Genomic DNA, 21,297 nt, shown 5'->3' with positions numbered 1-21,297 from the left:
CTATTCAAGGGTCAAAGACACATAGTTGAGTTAATGGAATTTTGGTCTTATCATTTGGTCATGTGAAAGTGAATTGTGTCAAATGTTAAAACTGAAAATGTTAAAACTGATGGCTACTTCTTATTTGGGTGAATTTTAAAACAAATTCAACTATTTTATTCTTTTAAGTATCATCTTGAGATAGTATGAAAGATCTCTACGTAAATCTAGAAGGAATACATTCTGAAAGTATTTTCTTCTATTTATAATGAAAAGTTCTGTTGTAACATAACCATTATTTTATATTTAGCTTAAATATCTAATAAAAGTATTTTAATAAAAAACTAAAGGTTTTCTATTTCAAAACAATTTATTGACAAACTTTTAAATCTAAAATCCAGTTTATATCTTATATTTTGCCCATCAATCTGGAAATAATAGCTCATGAGAAAAAAAGCACCAATTATCTTTCAGATTAAAAAAAAAACTCACAGCAGTGACACTTTCTTCCCTCAGCATCTAACTAAATTTGTGTGACACTGAGAAATCAAAACCTACACATGAGGATAGAAAATAAAATATTTACAAAATCCCATTGAACAATTAGAAAAAATAACAAAGTCCCATGTGTCATTTCAAATCAAATACAAGATACAATAAATATCCACTGTAGATTAAATACTGAGAAAAGCAGTAAAGCAGTAGCATTGAAAACATGAACACTGACACATAAAATGTTTCTACAAACTAGAATTAGCTAGAAAAATCCTTGCTCAGAAGAAAAGCAAGTACAGCCAAGAAAACCATATTGTAAATTGTTTTAAACAGAAAGATGAATGAAAGTTCAATTAACTAAAGCCACATCTCAATTTCTTCAATTCTTCTTTAAACCCATCAGAAATCATTAAAGCAAACCTTATGAAGTTTACCTGCCATTAACCCATGCCTATACTACTTTTCTAAAAGATGCCTGTTCATTTGGAGGCTCCTTGCTCTGCTCAGAAACTCTTCTTAACAATTACAAGAAGGGCATAAGCAGAACCCTTCCCTTTTTCCCCAAATAGCATATGAATAGAATTTATGCATCTATCTTCTTCACTGCACTCTGACCTCTCAAAGAAAGAAACAAACAATGTTAGTTATCTTTAACTCCCAAATGCTTGAAAACATATACTCAGCACATAGGGAACATTCATTAGGACTGTTCTAGAATGTAAACTTCACTGGTCATGACCAAAAAAGCAACACATAAATCAGGTAAAACAGTTTCAAACAGAAAAACTAACCAATGTCCAATTAACTAATGACACATCTTTTTTATTTCCTCAATTCCTCTAAAGTCTGCCAGAAATCACCAAGCAAACCTTCCCAAAACTATCTGGAACGGAGACTCTCATCCCTGTTTTTAACAAGACCAAGAGGTCATACAAGAAAAACAAAGCCCTGCCACGGTTATCAGTGAAAGCGGAAAGACATACCATGTTTGGCGTGATCTTAATATATTACTTGATAAGGTCAATTCATATCAACAGAGGAAGACTCTCTCTCTTCCATAGCCTTATATTCCAGCATATTTTTTGAAACAGCATAATCACCCAGAAAAGCAATGGCAATACTGACAGACCCATGTTCAAAATAGAGTCACATTTAAAAAGAAGTGATACTCAATAAACTCAAATGTCTCCACTAACCAAACATTAAGTATAGGAGTTGTGATCCTAACATCTGCATCTGACTCATTAAACTCATTAATTTCAAGGCCAGTTTGAGCTAATAGGGGAAGATCCTGTCTCAGAAACCAAGGTATATAAATAGGTAAGCTCACTGAATATATTATACTTACTTCACAGGAAATAAAATGAAAATATTTTTACTTTTTAAAAGTAAGCATTGTATTTCCAAAAATAAGTAAATGCATGCATTATTGCTTATTCCATTGGATGACTGAGATGAGGAAGGTTATTCTGACATGAAGATTGAAATAGGCTCTAATTCTGAAGTGAAAATAAAAAGGGTTGTATTAGAGACTAACCCTTAACCCTCTTTTGGCCTTCTCTCTACTAAAGGCACTTTAATCAGAAGAGAGCTTGCTTTAGAAGGGACAGAACGTACACATTGTAAAATCACTGCAAGAGTCTTCAGATCGAGTCACTTGAAGTGACTAGTTGGCTTCTAAATACTCATTCAGACATCTACTATCCCTAAAGAACTGCATCTTTTCTTTGCAATAAATATGATTGAAACACATAGCATCTCTTAGTTCCCATCCAAGTTTTCAAATTTGAAAAACAGGGCCAGCAAATCCAAGATACCACATATAAGACTGTCAAAGCTCACCAGGTCAGACTGGGTTTAGCTTGAAGATAAATACATGGCTTAGCAATGTCATTTAAAAAAAAGATAAAATTAGATAACTATGACTGAACAAAAGCACTAATTGGCAGGGTTAAAAGTAGTATCAAAGCAAATTTTAAGAAAAATTACTATATCCAAAGAAAGTATCTTTTACTCACACTATTTGCAAAAGTATTTCTAAAATGCTTTTTTAAAAAATAGAACCAAAAGATGTATTAATATAGAAAAAAACTCTATTTGAAACACTTAAGATTCAGTAACAATTTCAAAAAAAAAACTCAAGAGAAAAAACAGTACTACATAGACTGCAAAGAATATCAGAGCACATGTCACATGACACCTCACTAACATCTCTCTAGGACACATCACTGCCACGAACTAGCCCCAAGCCTCAACTATGGCATAAAATACTTCCCTTTTTACCCAAGGGGAAGCTGTGCTGGAAAGGAAGACATCAGCCCTTTAAGATCTGCCATTGAGGATCCAACATCACTGAAGGAAAGATCAAGCCACAACACTGCTGCTTAACTGCCACATGGTACACAGCACCTCGTTTCTACACAATTTCCTAACCCTACTCTACACACATTTCCAACCCCACTCTAAGACCTTTAATGAAGGTCTCACATGTGCTTTCTGACCAAGGCTTTTTGATCCCTGGTAAATTTCCACTTCCATTCTCAACTGTTCTTCACCTGCCTCGACAGTATTTTAAACAGCCTGCATTTATACTTCAGTCAAGCACAATAAGCATTGCATTGCATTCCCTACTTGCAGCCTCAGACCTGGTTACTGTGCCTTGATATGTTCCAGTGCTCACTGGAATTTTTTTGGAAAGCCTGAGGATTTAATACAGGGCCATGTGCCTGCTAAGTCTACATCTCAGTAAAATTTCTTTTAATAGTTATACGCTTAACTCTTCTCCCTAGTGATGAACAGAAACAAGAAAAATATATAAAAATACAAACTTTCATATTTTTAAATTAAAAGTTCTGACACAAGACTGGTAAAATGCAAACTAAGCGACTGAAGCCCCTGGCATGCACACTCTAGCAGCTGTCTAATCTGTGGCATGTGGGATGCATACGCCTCAGTGTTGCTACCAATGTAGCTGAACACAAAACTGTAAACTTGAGTCTAAACCCTGAAAATTGTTTTGCAGCTTTTAACCTCAATTGTGCAGTTCCCAAGTGTGAATTTGTAGATGGCAATAGGGTATCAAAATGTGACAGGTTGGACACAAATGGCCAGAGTGCTGGTTAATTTTATATCCACTTGATACAGGCTAAACTCATGACAGAAAAGGAAATTCTCAGTTGAGAAAATGTCCCTCCAAACTGGCCTGTGGGAAAGTGGTGCGCTTTCCTGAATGACTGATGTGGGAGGGCCCAGCTGGCAGTGCCAGGTGCTCTAAGAAAACAGACTGAGAAATCCACTGGAGACAGAGATGTAAACAGCATCCCTTCACGGCCTCTTGCCTCCAGGTTCCTGCTTGTATTCCTGCACTAACTTCCTTCAATGGACTGTGATATGGAAGTGCAATCCATATAAACCCTTTCCTCCCCAAAGTCACTTTGACTTTAGTATTTTATCTGAGCAACAGAAACCATAACTAAGACAGCTAATTTTATTCCTAAACACAACAAATCAGGAATACTCTGCCTTTTCTTAGATCATTAATGGCGTACTATAGCCCAAGGCTGAATTTAAAAGCTCCTCAGAGGAGAGTTGAAAGCTAATGAAGAGCTTCTGACTTCATGGAGAATCGTACCTCTATGTGGCAACTAGATGGACAAACCTTCGTCTCCATAAAAGTATGCTATAAACATAATACAAGTAAGGACAACTGCAGAGAGTTATAATATCTTTTTTCTTTAGAGTATAAAGCAAGCATATTTTATATATCCTGAGTCTTAGTCAGCCCTCCAACATTTAAGAAAAATGGTTCTTTAAAAAGAAATTTGAAAAGAGAATTGTCATCAACATCTCTTAGTGATGCATTTTGCCTTTCATGAGTCATAATGACAAATTTCCAGATTGGTGAGCATAAAGCCATCTCTATACATGACCCACACGAAACATCTGTGATTTTTATGAATTTCTAGCCTTTCCCAGTAAGCGTTCATGTGCCAACCTCACCAAAATTGATTCATATAACAAATTCTGTAACATACAACAAAATTTTTATCAAATGATGATTAGTCATTAACAAAAAATAAAGTAACATAATGGTGCCTAAACTCTGTAACCAAAGCTCACCTTCCCTCTCAGTAAGTAGTACTTGAAAATCAAAATGTAGGAAAATTATACAAGAGCCAAGTCTCAAAGAAATTAATTATGAGCTTTGAACTTGTGGTCCTCCTGCTCTGGTCTCAGAGAACTGAGAAAAAAATGTAAAGACTCACTAATAATGTTCATAGTTCAAATCAGCGACTGTAATCTACCACAGTATTCCCTGATGTCAATATGTCAAACACTCCTAAACTTACCCAGATGAAGCAGCGTGAACTGGGCCGCCAGCTCCTTTGCATCTTCCAGTGTAGTGCAGAGTTTATCTGGCATGAAGTAACTCTGGGATCCGTTTGCAATCGCAGGAATAACTATCTTATATACCAAGAGTACTTTTCCATCCTGACTGGTTGTTGAATATAAATAATATTCTGGTGGTGCCCAATTATTTTTGTTGCAGTAATAATCCAAATGCATCACTGCAGAATTGAAATGATTGGATTTTAAAGAATACATACTAATTGGGGTAAGCTTTGTTCCAGGAAAAAAAGGATAAGTACATCTTTCAATTTCAGGGGGGCTTGGACTATGCTGACCGTTGAGACGAGTAGGAAGAGTTGGCGGCTTGCCTAGAGCTTTGGAGTGACTCTCTTCTTTGTTAGCATATACAAGCAGGTTTTCAGAATTTGGGCTGATCTGGCCATTAAGATGCTGCCGCCAAGTATTTTCTTTATTCACTGGCTTTGCCAGTGTTACCTCAATGCTGGCCCCATCAATGCATTTTCCATTCATAACAGACATAGCAGCCACTGCATCTTCTCGGTTGAAAAAGTGAACAAATGCATAATCTCGAAGTTTCTTTACTCGCTCCACTGCACCAGGCTTGAATTTATTGAATTCTGCTTTAATTGTTTCCTCTGTAGTTGAGATCATTAGATTTCTTACATAGAGAACTTTCACTCTTTGCATGGTTTCCTCATCAACTTCTTTCTCTGGATCAGCCCAGTCGACCTGAATGGTGTGGCCCCAGAGTTGAAACGTTCCTGAAAAAAATGCATAAACTGATTTGAAATTAACTAAAGAATACAAGTTTAAAGAGCTACAATAATTTCTCAAAGAAACTCAAGCATGTATCAATATATCTGATTAGCCCCTTGTGCCTACTCACACCAAAGTTTTTATTAAAACAAACTTAATCAGAACTTACAACAAAATTTAAGAGTTGGTAAGACAAACAAGACTTCAAAGATTGATTACTGTTAGAATTAAGTAATTCATTCTGGATTTTGATTAAACATAATTAATAAAGTTAAAGTTATATACACATTAAGGTATCAGTTAAAGTATATATGCATTCAGTAATTAGCAAATGTAACTTGTAGGAACAATTCCTTGTACCTTATGGTCATTACTTCCTGGTTAAAACATATTCCTCAAGTGACATTATATCTTACTATCACTTACTGTTGTTTTTCCATATTTATAATGCGGTTAATATGTAAAGTAACCTTTGAAAGGGCTATCTTACCTGGAATCAGCTTTCTCCTGGCCATTGCAGCAGCTCTGTGGGACTCATACTCAACAAACGCAAAGCCACGGTTCTTGGTTTTGTCAGTTGCACTTGGATAAACAATCACGTCTACAACACCTTCTGTAACTTTCTTCATTTCATCCAAAATTTCTTCCTTTTTCTTCTCTTTGGGAATTGCTCCAATAAATAATCTGCAATTATCCAAGCTTACACATACACCAATAAACTTCCCTGGTCGAATCTCATAATTGTTAAGAATCCGGATGGCTAACTGGGCTTCTTCTTTAGTAGTGTACATCACAAAAGCATAACCTCTATTTTCACCACTAAATTCCATCATCAGTCGAAATTCATATATCTTCCCAGCTCTTTCAAATACAGGAACCAATTCATCTTCATACATATCACGAGGTATTTTTCCAACAAAAACTTCACAGCCTCTAGGGGGAGGTGGACCTTCCCAACCTGAGAAAATGAAGATAAACACAACTAAAAATTAAATTCTAAAAAGCTACATTCATAACTGAGTCATTTACTTGTTCGACAAATTGGCTACCAGCCACCTGTATGGGAAGCAGTATCCTAAGTGTCAGGAATACAAAAAATAAAGTTCCTTCCATTGTAAAACTTATTCTACCAAAACTCTAGGAGAAAATGTGTAGATGATAAAATGCTGTGAGGAAAATATAGTCACATCTGGGAGAGGAGAAATCAATAGAAAACAGATGCCTTCTTGCCTAAAGCTTACTAGATGGAGAACAGTAGCAAATAATGCAACAACTGAGGACTAGAAGTCAGAATTTTATTTAATCATTTGGAGATTCTGAGCAAAGAAATGCAGTTAGAATGGTTACGATACCATGCCTATTTGAATCGGGCTACTTAGGTACTACGCCTGTACTCACTGCTCTTTCAAATTCTTCCCCAAATGAATTGTCTTTAATGCCTTGAGTGTAATTTTCCCTGACACCCTAAATCCTGATTTAGTTCTCAGCTAAACCACGTTATTTTTCAATTACTTTTTAAATAAGAACAAGGTTTAAAATAAATGCGTAATTTCTTTCAAAACCACAGCTGAGACTGGCTGGGATGTTTGTGAGAAAACGTGCCTGATCTAAATGGCTATGCTGATGGTTTCGTTTAAAGGCACAGAAGCAAACCCCACCTGGAGGAGGACCACCAAACTTCCTCTGCCCGTTTTCTTGAACCATGTTGTAGCCAGTCTTTTCCATCAGAGCCAGCAATGCGGCTTCATTCTGAGTGCCAGTGCGCACTTTACCGCATCCATTTGTCCCATCGGCGTTCTCCTCATTCATGGTAAAATGCCTAAAACAAAGTCAAATAACTGTAAGCCCAGCACAGCTCCAGGATTTGGGGGAGCATTTCTTTGAATCGCATGAAGTCAAGGACAGTGTGTCTGACTAACCGTCATTACTCCCCTTTAGGGTGTGCCCCAGAGCTCTTCCCTACAGTAAAAACTGGAAAACCGTTTTTCAAGTTATTCATAAATTAAGCAGTACCTTTAGATGATCTAAGAGGGAGAAAGGGATCCAAAGAAAGAGGAATAAAGAAAAAATGTGAAAACAGAAGTGAGTGCTAGGGGCTGGGCGGTGGTGGCACACGCCTTTAATCCCAGCACTCAGATGGCAGAGGCAGGCAGATCTCTGTGAGTTCGAGGCCGGGCTGGACAATATAGAGAAATCCTGTCTCATAAAAAAAAAAAAAAGAAGTGAGTGTTAGATAAAAAGAAAGCAACAAAGTAGCAAAATACACTTTTATCAATGAATTCGCTCTACACAGCCAGAGTTTTAAATCATTCTGTCATATAGACCAAATGAATTTTTTCTGTGAGTATAAATATCACACTTGTGAAATACCCATGATGTGGTGCCAATATTGTTCACTTTCTCAGAAATCTTCGAGTTTCCAGAAACAAAGCCTTCAAAATCAGCCCATCTGAATCTATTAAAAGTTACCAGATAGAAACAGGTCCTTAATGTAATATCCAGTTAGCATCAGCGTAAAACACTTTTATTAGTTGGGTGGACAGGAACTAAAGCAAAAGAGCCGCAGCGTTTCTTCAGCATCCTATACAAAAATGCATACACGGTTCTAGTGCCTGAGGATTGCCTGGGGACTGCGACAGAGCTTCCCATCCCGGCAGGAGCCAAGCACCCCAGATCCCAGGTCTTCTCTTCCACCAACGAGACCAGGGGACCAGTGGGACCAGACAGGGGACCAGCGGGTCCAGGGGAGTAGAAACTAGGCAAACAATACAAAGAATCAATGCAACAAAGAGTTGGTTCTTTGAGAAAATCAACAAGATCCACAAACCTTTGTCTGAACTTACCAAACAGCAGAGAGTGAACATGCAAATTAACAAAATCAGAAATGAAAAGGGGGACACAACAACGGACTCTGAGGAAATTCAGAGAATAATCAGGTCATACTTTGAAAACCTGTGCTCCACAAAATTCGAAAATTTAAAGGAAATGGACAATTTTCTGGATAGCTATTAAATCAAGAACAGATAAGCAATTTAAATAGACCTATAACCCCTATGGAAATAGAACCAATCATCAAAAGTCTCCCAACCAAAAAAAGCCCAGGTCCAGATGGCCTCAGTGCAGAATTCTACCAGAAATTTAAAGAGCAGTTTATACCAATTCGTCTCAAAGTATTCCGCACAATAGAGGCAAAAGGGTCTTTGCCAAACTCTTACTATGAGGCTTCAATAACCTTGATCCCCAAGCCACACAAAGACACAACTAAGAAAGAGAACTTCAGACCAATATCCCTCATGAACAGTGATGCAAAAATACTCAATAAAATACTGGCAAATTGGATCCAAGAACACATCAAAACAATCATTCACCACCATCAAGTAGGTTTCATCCCAAGGATGCAGGGATGGTTCAACATAAGAAAAACCATCAATGTAATCCACCATATAAACAAGCTGAAAAACAAAAATCACATGATCATCTCACTAGATGCAGAAAAAGCCTTTGACAAAATCCAACACCCCTTCATGATAAAGGTCTTGGAGAGATCTGGGATAACAGGAACATATCTAAACCTAATAAAAGCTATATACAGCAAACCAATAGCCAGCATCAAACTAAATGGACAGAAACTCAATGCAATTCTGCTAACATCAGGAACAAAACAAGGCTGTCCACTCTCTCCATACCTTTTCAATATTGTACTTGAAGTTCTAGCTAGAGCCATATGACAACAAAAGGAGATCAAGGGGATACAAATTGGGAAGGAAGTGGTCAAACTTTCACTATTTGCAGATGATATGATAGTTTATATAAATGGCACAAAGTACTCTACCAGGGAACTCTTACAGCTGATTAACACCTTCAGCAAAGTGGCAGGCTACAAGATCAACTCAAGAAAATCAGTAGCCCTACTATATATAGATGATAAAAGAGCTGAGAAAGAAATCAGAGAAACATCACCCTTTACAATTGCCACAAACAACATAAAATACCTTGGGGTAATGCTAACCAAACAAGTGAAAGACCTGTATCACAAGAGTCTTTAAAGAAAGAAATTAAAGAAGCCCTCAGAAAATGGAAAGATCTCCCATGCTCTTGGATAGGTAGGATTAATGTAGTAAAAAATGGCAATCCTGCCAAAAGCAATCTACAGATTCAATGCAATACCCATTAAAATCCCAGCACAATTCTTCACAGACCTTGAAAGAACAATAATCTATTTTGTATTGAAAAAGAAAAGACCCAGGATAGGCAAAACAACCTTACTCAACAAAACAACATCTGGAAGCATCACCATCCCTGACCTCAAGCTCTATTACAGAGCTATAGTCCTGGAAACAGCTTGGTATTGGCACAAAAATAGACAGGTAGACCAATGGAATCAAATTGAACACTCTGATATTAACCCATACATGTAGTAACATCTGATCTTCAACAAAGAGGCTAAAAATATACAATGGAAAAAAGAAAGAATATTTAACAAATGGTGCTGGTATAACTGGATGCTGGCATGTGGCAGCATAGATCCATGTCTATCACCATGCACAAAACTTAAGTCCAAATGGATCAAAGGCCTCACCATAAATCCAGCCACACTGAAACTCTTAGAAGAGAAAGTGGGTGGTACCCTTGAACGAATTGGTACAGGAGACAGCTTCCTGAACATAACACCAGTAGCACAGACAGTGAGATCAACAATTAATAAATGGGACCTCCTGAAACAGAGAAGCTTCTGTAAGGCAAAGGACACAGTCAGCAAGACAAAAAGGCAGCCCACAGAATGGGAAAAGATATTCACTAACCCCACATCTGACAAAGGGCTAATGTCCAAAATTTACAAAGAACTCAAGAAGTAAGTCTCCAAAACACCAAAGGATCCAATCAAAAAGTGGGCTACAGAACTAGAGAATTCTCAATAGAGGAGTCTAAAATGGCTGAGAGGCACTTGAGAAAGTGCTCAACATCCTTAGCCATCCAGGAAATGCAAATCAAAACAACTCTGAGATACCATCTCACTCCTGTCAGAATGGCTAAAATCAAAAACACCAACAACAATTTATGCTGAAGAAGTTGTGGAGAAAGGGGAACACTCCTCCACTGCTGGTAGGAGTGCCAACTCGTATGCCACTTTGGAAATCAGTATAGAGATTTCCTCAGAAAAATGGGAATAAACCTATCACAAAACCCAGCAACTCCACTCTTAGGCATATATCCAAAAGATGTCCATTCATACAACAAGGGTGTATGTTCCACTATGTATGTTCATAGCAGCATTATTTGTAATAGCTAGATTCTGGAAGCAACCTAGATGCCCCTCAACTGAAGCGTAGATAAAGAAAATGTGGTACATTTACACAATGGAGTACTATTCAGCAGAAAAAAAACAATGGAGTCCTGAAATTTGCAGGCAAATGGATGGCACTAAGTGAAGAAACCATCCTGAGCGAGGTAATCCAGTCACAAAAAGAGAAACACGGCATGTATTCTCTCATATATGGATTTTAGACATAGATCTAAGAGTGCCAGCCTACAATCCCATGGCCAGAGAGTCTGGGAAACAGAACCTTCATTCAGTGACTGATGGAAGCAGAGGCAGACTCCCACAGCTAAACACTGAGCTGAACTCAAGAAATCCAGTGACAGAGAGGGAGGACTGATGAGCAAAGGGGTTAAGATTGGGCTGGTTTAACCCCCAGAAAAAGCTGACCTGACAAGGGTTATCTCTTGAATCCCAGACTGATGGCTGGGAATCCAGCATGGGACTGATCAAGACCCCCTGAATGTGGGTGTCAGTGAGGAGGCCTAGGTAATCTATTGAGCCTTGGGTAGTAGATCAGTATTTGTCCCGGGTATACAAATAGACTTTGGGCACCCATCCAACAATGAGAGATGCACTCTCACCCTGGACTCTTGGGGGAGGGTCTAGGCCCTGCCCTGGATAAAATGACAGACTATGAACACCCCCATGGAGGGTCTCATTCTTCCTGGGGAAATGAGGGGATATTGGAGGGGTTGGTGGGAGGGCATGGGAGGAGGGGAGTGAAAGGGAGAGGGACCTGGAATTGACATGTGAAGCAACCTTGTTTCTAATTTAAAAATTTTTAAAAATGTATACACGTGTGTGTTTTCATGCATGGGTGAAAATGCTTGTGCACATGTATGCATGTGGCCAGTGATCAACCTTGAGTGTGATTCCAATGGTTGTAGAGTCACAAGTCCATGCCACCATGTCCAGTTTTTGTTTGCTTGTTTTAAACTAGGATCACACTTAGGTCCTCACACTTACTTACATGGCAAGTACTTTTCCAACTGAGGTATCTCCCTATCTGTGTATTTTAAGTTTTACAATTAACTTAATTACCATATTTCCATTTCCTAATGATCAACACTGTGGTTTTATCTTTCTTACACTTAGTATTATTATACATACTTACAAAATTTTTAAATTTATATTGTGAAGAATGGATTGTGAAAACTATTTTGGCTGCAAACATATTCCTCCTAATTATAAAATGGAAACAGGCCATGTGGTATAGCATTGTTAGAATTATACTTTATTTATGGCCATACAACCCTAAACATGTCTAATCCTATGTAATCTTAGAAGCTAAGCAAAATCGTGCCTGGTTAGTACTTAAAATGGAAGAAGTAAAATGTTTGGCCAGTGCACCTCAAATTTAGACTTTCTACCTATACAACTTTGATGACTTCATTTCTTTATATTCATTTAAACAGATATATCAATACACATTCTAACAAGATGCCTTTGAAGGTTGACTAACACTGTACATAAAAATGTTACTAAAAGCTTCCATAAAGATCAAGTAAGTGCCTTGATATGCGTGAGAATGGCAGTACACTTACATTTTTTAGATCAAGTAAGTGCCTTGATATGCGTGAGAATGGCAGTACACTTACATTTTTTAGATCAAGTAAGTGCCTTGATATGCGCGAGAATGGCAGTACACTTACATTTTTTAGATCAAGTAAGTGCCTTGATATGCGTGAGAATGGCAGTACACTTAAATTTTTTAGATCAAGTAAGTGCCTTGATATGCATGAGAATGGCAGTACACTTACATTTTTTAGATCAAGTAAGTGCCTTGATATGCGCGAGAATGGCAGTACACTTACATTTTTTAGATCAAGTAAGTGCCTTGATATGCGTGAGAATGGCAGTACACTTACATTTTTAGATCAAGTAAGTGCCTTGATATGCGCGAGAATGGCAGTACACTTACATTTTTAGATCAAGTAAGTGCCTTGATATGCGTGAGAATGGCAGTACACTTAAATTTTTAGATCAAGTAAGTGCCTTGATATGCGTGAGAATGGCAGTACACTTACATTTTTTAGATCAAGTAAGTGCCTTGATATGCGCGAGAATGGCAGTACACTTACATTTTTTAGATCAAGTAAGTGCCTTGATATGCGCGAGAATGGCAGTACACTTACATTTTTTAGATCAAGTAAGTGCCTTGATATGCGTGAGAATGGCAGTACACTTACATTTTTTAGATCAAGTAAGTGCCTTGATATGCGTGAGAATGGCAGTACACTTACATTTTTTAGATCAAGTAAGTGCCTTGATATGCGTGAGAATGGCAGTACACTTACATTTTTTAGGTGCTCACATTGTTGACATTGGCCACATTCTGTTTTCAGAAACATCTTTCATTTCTCAAAAGTGGCATAGGTGTGACACAACAGAAACAAATTCAGACTGACTATAAGCACTGGCTCATGGGTTCACAGAGGGTTCTGTTGGGGATGGGGATGCGGATGGGGATGGAGAGGATGGTATCAGTTTGCTCCAGAACAGTGGTTCTCAACATTTGGGTCAAGACCCCCCAGAATCACATTGTAGATATCCCGTATACCAGATATTTACATCACAATTCGTAACAGTAGCAAAATAAGTTATAAAGTATTATATCATAAATAAATTTAAGGTTGTGGAACACCACAACATGAGAAAACTGTATTAAAGGTCACAGCATTTGGAAGGTTGAGAGCCTCTGCCCTAGAGCAAGGGAGACCACCACTGCAGCTCTCAACTAGTGTTTCAGAGGCAAGCATGTCTCTTGAGTCATGTGGCTTAGGTTCATAAGCTTTCTTTTCACTCACTCGATATACTGTGGAGCAATTTAGTTACACTTTGCCTCAATTTCTTCATCTGTAATATGCTGATAACACCGTTATTCTCACAAATGTTTTAGAAATAAAGGAAAATGATAAATAAACCAGCTGACGATTAAGTAAGAGCATCAGAACTCTTTTAAATCTTAAAACAATTATTCAGAAATGCTAACTTTATGCATATACTGGAATGTTTCATATCAACATATATATGCAAATAACATTAGAAAATAGTTATTCAATTTATCTGTACAGTAACTAGCTTCAAAACAAAACTGCAAAGTCAGCTAGAAACAGGCAAAGAATAATAAAAAGTTTACTTTTTTGCAGGTTTCTTATAAATACAAGGGCATTAATAAGTACCCCCTCTAGTCTCTATGACTAATAAAGCTACATAGCTTTATAAAAGGAAATTATCTCCAAGTATCAAAAGAGAGAAGGGGAGGGGAGGGGTGGGGAAGGAAGGAAGGAAAGAAGGAAGGAAGGAAGGAAGGAAGGAAGGAAGGAAGGAAGGAAGGAAGGAAGAGAAACTATACTGTCCAAGATCCCATAGCCAGAAAATGGTATATACAGAATTCAAAACCAAGTCAACTTGATCTAAAAATTTTACCAAGAAAATTATTCTGGCATACAATGTCTTCATTTACTTATGTACTGAGTAGAAGTATCAACTGAGTACCGACTGTGTTCCTTATTTCTGTGATACAACAGTAAGTTAACACCAAAACACTGCACCTTAGTACCTTAGTACAGAAAACAAATAGTCTACTAAGTCTTGTAATGTATAAGAAGGACAATACTACTCGGGATGGGCAGGATAAGGACATGTGGAAGTTGGAGGTTTGGCAGAAGACAGGTGTAACAATTAATGCTCATTGTCAACTTGACAGTGTCTAGAAAAGAAGTTCTCAACCTGTAAGTTGAGACCCTTTTTGGGGTCAAACAACCTTTTCATGGAGGTAGCCTAAGATCATCGGAAAACATGGGTTTACATGGTGACTCATAGCAGTAGCAAAATTAGTTATGGAATAGTATTGAAAATAATTTTATGGTTGGAGGCCATCACGACATGAGGAACTGTATCAAAGGGTCACAGCATTAGGAAGGTTGAAACCTACTGCCCTAGAATTATTGATGAGACAGACCTCTAGAAACTCTGTGAAGAATTTTGTACACTAATCTCTGGGCACACCAGTGAGTGATTTTCTTGATTATGTTAACTGAAGTGGGGGTTCCCTCTTTGAATGTGGGCTGCCCTTCCAAAGGTGTCTCAATTATCAGCAGCTCTGAGGAAAGGGAGTTGTTTTTTGATGACTGTCTCCACAACCTGTCAAGTTCCTTTACCCTGATGACACACTCCTGCACTCTCCACTAACAAGAGACCCAGATTCTTTGGCATTCCAACATGGACTGATGATCAGTGGATTCCCCAGGAATCCTCCAGGAGTTCCTCACCAGATTGGCACCATTGAGCCATACAGCCATGTGGACTGAGCAGACAACAGGTTCTCAGCCTCTCCAGTGTGAAGACAGCCATTGCTATCATGAAAGCCAACCTAATAAATAAACATCTAAGAGGATTACCTAGCTGGTAAGAAGTCAATACAAGGGTAGAGGTAGAGACAATTGGAAGGCTACTGCTACAATGTGGGTGGAGTGAGGAGGATGGCAGAGATCAAAATTTGAAAGTGTAAGAATGGGTTTCATTTTAATTGAAGGCACAACCTACAGAATTTTTCAGGCGTCCTGGAATAAGAGTCGAGCCGAGGATAACATCAAAGTCTAAGCCTGAGAAACAAAAGAGGAATGCTGAACAGATTTTATCAATGAATACAGTTCAGTTTGGGGCATATTAAACTTTGATATCTATTAAATGATCATCCTGAATTCACACGAAGTCTACAAGTGCACTATTGGCAATTATATTTTAAACTGAAACTTCTTATAGCAATATTTGGCAATTTCTCTTAAATACAAAATACACATATACTTGGTAATTCAAGAGTGTAATTATAGATAGAATTGCCCACGTGTACAAAGATATGCACAGATTCAATGATCATTATACATAAAAGCAACAACCTACCAAAAAAACTTTAAAAAACTAAAACCAAAACAAACAAAAAACTCTCTAGTCTGAGCAGGGATTAAAAACAGATGTGTTCAGTGTTTTATTCAACGCTGTTTTATCATGATACAGAATGAGCACCATGAACATCACTTGAGTCTGAATTTTTAAGTGTGTACATAAAAATTCTGTAGGCAAGGAATCTTGCTACTTAGCCAGACTAGGCTGTCTGTCCTTGAACTGCCTCAGCTTGCCAAGTGCTGGGATTATTTACCTACCTAGTAAAGGTACATTTTACAAGAAAAGGACCCACAGAATCAACCAACGAAGGCTCACAGGACTCAGAGACTGAACCAAGGATTAGGTAGCCTGCAGGGGTCTGGCCTAGGTAGGTCCTCTGCATGTGTGTTGTGGTTGTGTTGCTTGATGTTCTCTGGGGACTCATAACAATGGGAGCAGGGCTGTCTCTAACATTTGCCTGCTTTCCTCTTACTGGGTGGCCTCGTACAGCCTTAATATGAGGGGGTGTGCCTAATTATAACTTGACATGCCATGTTTAGTTGATATCCCTGGGAGGCCAGCCTTTTCTGAAGGGCAATGAGGAGCAGGTGAGGACCTGTGAGAGAGGAAAAGTAGAAAGGAGGGACTGGGAGGAGAAGTGGGAAAGGAAATGAGGTTAGGATGTAATATGAGAAGTAAAAATATATAAGGCTCAACTACAGCATAGGTAAAAGCTCTAGGCTTCTCCTTTGCTTGTTTCAGAATAATAGGCACCATTTTATTCTCCTTATCATTATTAGTTCTCCTAAACTAAGAAACAGGAAATAGGGATAAATTGTTACTAACAAAAAGCTCTTGAAACTGTATTAGCACTAAATGTGTGCTCTTCTCTATAACTAGGGGGCAAAACTTTATGTAACTTCAAATCTAATAAGTATTTTTAACCCATTCTAATTTCTGAAAATTAAAAATTTTGGGATAAAGATTAACTGAACGACTTTTAAGCTTTTCTTCTTTAATAATACAGTGTTTTGCTGAAGGTATTTATCAGCTGTAGGAGTTCCTTGGTAGAGTTTTTTGGGTCACTTATGTAAACTATCATGTCATCTCCAAATAGTGAAAATTTGACCTTTCCTTTCCAATTTGTATCTCCTTGATATCCTTTTGTTGTCATATGGCTCTAGCTAGAACTTCAAGTATAATATTGAAAAGGTATGGAGAGAGTGGACAGCCTTGTCTTGTTCCTGATTATAGAGGAATTGTATTGAGTTTCTGTCCATTTAGTTTGATGTTGGTTATTGGTTTGCTGGATGTAGCTTTTATTATATTTAGGAATGTTCCTGTTATCCCAGATCTCTCCAAGACCTTTATCATGAAGGGATGTTGGGTTTTGTCAAAGGCTTTTTCAGCCTCAAGTGAGATGATCATGTGATTTTAGTTTCTCAGATTGTTTATTTGGTGGATTACATTGATGGTTTTTCATATGTTGAACCATCTCTGCGTTCCTGAGATGAAACATACTTGATCATAGTGGATGAGTTTTCTGATGTGTTCTTGGATCCAATTTGCCAGTATTTTATTGAATATTTTTCATCAATGTTCATGAGGGATATTGGTCTGAAGTTCTCTTTCTTAATTATGTCTTTGTGTGGCTTGGGTATCAAGGTTTTTGAAGCCTGTTTCTATTGCCTGGAAAACTTTGAGGAGAATTGGTATAAGCTGTTCTTTGAATTTCTGGTAGAATTCTGCACTGAGGCCATTTGGACCCGGGCTTTTTTTGGTTGGGAGACTTTTGCTGATTGCTTCTATTTCCTTAGGGGTTATAGGTCTATTTAAATTGCTTATATGTTCTTGATTTAATTTTGGCAAGTTATATCTATCCAGAAAATTGTTCATTACCTTTAATTTTTCGTTTTGTGGAGTATGGGTTTTCAAATTATGACCTGATGATTCTCTGGATTTCCTCAGTATCCACTGTTATGTCCCCTTTCATTTCTGATTTTGTTAATTAGCATGTCCACACTCTGTCGTTTGGTAAGTTTGGATAAAGGTTTGTCTATCTTGCTGATTTTTTCAAAGGACCAACTCTTTGTTACATTGATTCTTTAAGATCAACTCAAAATAAAAGAACTGAAAAAGAAATCAGAGAAACATCACCCTTTACAATTGCCACAAACAACATAAAATACCTTGGGGTAATGCTAACCAAACAAGTGAAAGACCTGTATCGCAAGAACTTTGAGTCTTTAAAGAAAGATGTTAAAGAAGACACCAGAAAATGGAAAGATACCCCTTGCTCTTGGATGGGTAGCAAGAATGTAGTAAAAATGGCAATCTTGTAAAAAGCAATCTACAGATTCAATGAAATCCCCTTTAATTCCCAGCACAATTCTTCACAGACCTTGAAAGAACAATTCTCAACTTTATATGGAAAAAAACAAAATAGACAGGATAGTCAAAACAACCCTGTTCAACAAAACAACGTGCAGATGCATCACCATCCCTGACTTCAAGCTCTATTACAGAGCTATAATCCTAAAAACAGCTTGGTATTCGCACAAAAATAGACAGGTAGACCAATGGAATCAAATTGAACACCCCAATATTAACCCATACACCTATGAATACCTGATCTTTGACAAATAAGCTAAAATTATACAGTGGAAAAAAGAAAGCATCTTCAACAAATGGTGCTGGCATAACTGGATGCTGACATGTAGAAGACTGCAGGTAGATCCATGTCTATCTCCATGCACAAAACTTAAGTCCAAATGGATCAAAGACCTCAACATAAATCCAGCCACACTGAACCTCTCAGAAGAGAAACTTGGAGCTACCCTTGAACAAACTGGTGCAGACTGAGATTGACAATTAATAAACGGGACCTCCTGAAACTGAGAAGCTTCTGTAAGGCAAAGGACACTGTCAACAAGACAAAAAGGCAGCCCACAGAATGGGAAAAGATATTCACTAACCTCACACTGACAGAAGGCTGATGTTCAAAATTTACAAAGAACTCAAGAAGGAAGTCTCCAAAACACCAATGGGTCCAATTAAAAGTAGGGTACAGAACTAAATAGAGAAACCTCAATAGAGGAGTCTAAAATGGCTGAGAGGCACTTGAGAAAGTGCTCAACATTCCTAGCCATTAGGGAAATGCAAATCAAAACAACTCTGAGATACCATGTCACTCCTGTCAGAATGGCTAAATCAAAAACACCAATGACAGTTTATGCTGGAGAGGATGTGGAGAAAGGGGAACACTCCTCCACTGCTGGTAGGAGTGCCAACTCGTATGCCACTTTGGAAATCAGTATGGAGATTCCTCTGGAAAATGGGAATCAGTCTACCACAAGACCCAGCAATTCCACTCTTTGGCATATACCCAAAAGATGCACATTCATACAACAAGGATGTCTGTTCCACTATATTCACAGCAGCATTATTTGTAGTAGCCAGAACCTGGGAGCAATCTAGATGCCACTCAACTGAAGAGTGGATAGAGAAAATGCGGTACAGTTACACAATGGAGTACTATTCAGCAGAAAAAAACAATGGAATCTTGAAATTTGCAGGCAAATGATTGGCACTAGAAGAAACCATCCTAAGTGAGGTAACTCGGTTACAAAAAGACATACATGGTATGTACTCATTCATATATGAACTTTAGACATGGATCAGGGTAGTGCCAGCCTACAATTCCACTGCCAGAGTCTGGGAAACAGAACCTTCATCCAGTGACTGATGGAAGCCGAGGCAGACACCCACAGCTAAACACTGAACTGAACTCCTGAAATCCAGTGACAGAGAGGGAGGACTGATAAGCAAAGAAGTCAAGACTGGACTGGTTTAACCCACAGAAACAGCTGACCTGAACTAGAAGGACCTCTTGGACCCCAGACTGATGGCTGGGAGGCCAGCATGGGACTTTGAGGAGGCCTAGGTAATTTATGGAGCCTTGGATAGTAGATCAGTATTTATCCCTGGCATACAAATAGACTTTGGGTGCCCATCCCATAATAAGGGATGCTCTCAACCTGACCTCTTGGGAGAGGGCCTAGGCCCTGCCCTGAACGAAATAACAGACTCTGGAGATCCCCCAGGAAGGGCCTCATCCTCCCTGGGGAATGGAGTGGGGATTGGATGGAGGGCTGGGAAACCTGGTGGGGTGGGGGAGGAGGGGAGGGAGAGGGAGCTGGGATTGACATGTGAAGCAAGCTTGTTTCTAAATTTAAAGAAAAAATGAAAATAGACCCAAAAAATAATAATACAATGTTTTCCCTTCATTTATTTAAAACAAATTTAACTGATACAGGTTTAGTATCCCCTATCAAAAATGTTTATAGACTTGCAGATAGGAGTGAAATCTAAATACAAAAGCTACCCCATACACAGAAACTGAAGTTTATTTTATACAATATTTTTGATGCACTTGTGTGGACTTTGACCTTGAAGTTCTACAATAGTACACAAAAACTTAGATTTTGGAATATTTAGATTTCAGGTTAGATATAATCAAAGTAATATAACACCCTTTTTCCACTTAAGATGGATTTTACTCTATGGTTTGCCTTTGTATCATTAGTAAAGATTCTGTAGGAAGAAAATACCAGAAGCCCTTTGGTCACCTCCAATAATGTGAGAAAGTAAAATAAAATAGTATACATTTGCTTAAGATAGCAAAGCTAGCAACTGAAAAGACCTGGAACTCAAACTCCTATCAACACATAAATTCTAAAATCAGTTGTCTTCCATAATTCAATCCAGAACACCACTGATTATAGCATCAAACACAAAAGATCATACTTTAACTTGAATATTCTTAAGAAAATAAACACTGCCATCATACAAAAGTGACTTACTGACTATAAAAGCAACATATAGCTTCTGTTCTCATTTTACCCAACATGTTATATTCAATATAAAAATATGACTTGTTTTTACTGTAATTCACAGCTAGCTCCAAATGGTTACTAAATTCCACAAGCCCACAGTTACCTTACAGACAGCTATTTTAGGTTAATACTGTCACTAAAGTGTATATTAAAGAGACTATTTACATGCCTATGTTGAAATAATCAGTTCACATGTATAATATTCCTTTTACTACAGAATAAATAACTAGAAAGATATGCAAGAGTGGACATTTCAAGAAATCTTAAAATATGAAACTTGAAATCACAGAAATATGAAACACAGGAACGTCACTAATCCTCTCTTCTCATTGGTAAGTGTAGACTGCTCTTATCCTAAAACAATGACACATAGAAATGTATAATGCAGCCGGGCGTTGGTGGCGCACGCCTTTAATCCCAGCACTCGGGAGGCAGAGGCAGGCGGATCTCTGTGAGTTCGAGGCCAGCCTGGTCTACAGAGTGAGTTCCAGGACAGCCTCCAAAGCCACAGAGAAACCTTGTCTCGAAAAAAAAATGTATAATGCACAGTAGGAAAGATCAAAGACCTAACTTCCACATCATACCCATTAACTA

At 38.0% G+C, this 21,297-nt stretch overlaps 1 protein-coding gene across 4 annotated transcripts in view; it reads right to left on the bottom strand.

Annotated features, from left to right (window-relative positions):
- Rbm46 (RNA binding motif protein 46) overlaps positions 1-21,297 on the bottom strand; it is a 46,131-nt gene that overhangs the window by 21,609 nt on the left and 3,225 nt on the right. For all 4 annotated transcript variants that reach the window (XM_040752595.1, XM_040752594.1, XM_040752596.1 and 1 more), the window contains exons 2-4: positions 7,260-7,420; positions 6,092-6,559; positions 4,824-5,606 (exon numbers count right to left, since the gene is read on the bottom strand). In XM_040752595.1, coding sequence (XP_040608529.1) covers positions 4,824-5,606; positions 6,092-6,559; positions 7,260-7,410 — 1,402 coding nt within the window. In that variant the 5' untranslated portion in view covers positions 7,411-7,420. The remainder of the gene's footprint in view (positions 1-4,823; positions 5,607-6,091; positions 6,560-7,259; positions 7,421-21,297) is intronic.

The sequence above is a fragment of the Mesocricetus auratus genome, unplaced genomic scaffold, assembly GCF_017639785.1.
Source record: "Mesocricetus auratus isolate SY011 unplaced genomic scaffold, BCM_Maur_2.0 Super-Scaffold_100009, whole genome shotgun sequence".
NCBI classification, from domain to species: domain Eukaryota; kingdom Metazoa; phylum Chordata; class Mammalia; order Rodentia; family Cricetidae; genus Mesocricetus; species Mesocricetus auratus.
This window is presented reverse-complemented; position numbering and strand designations above follow the sequence as displayed.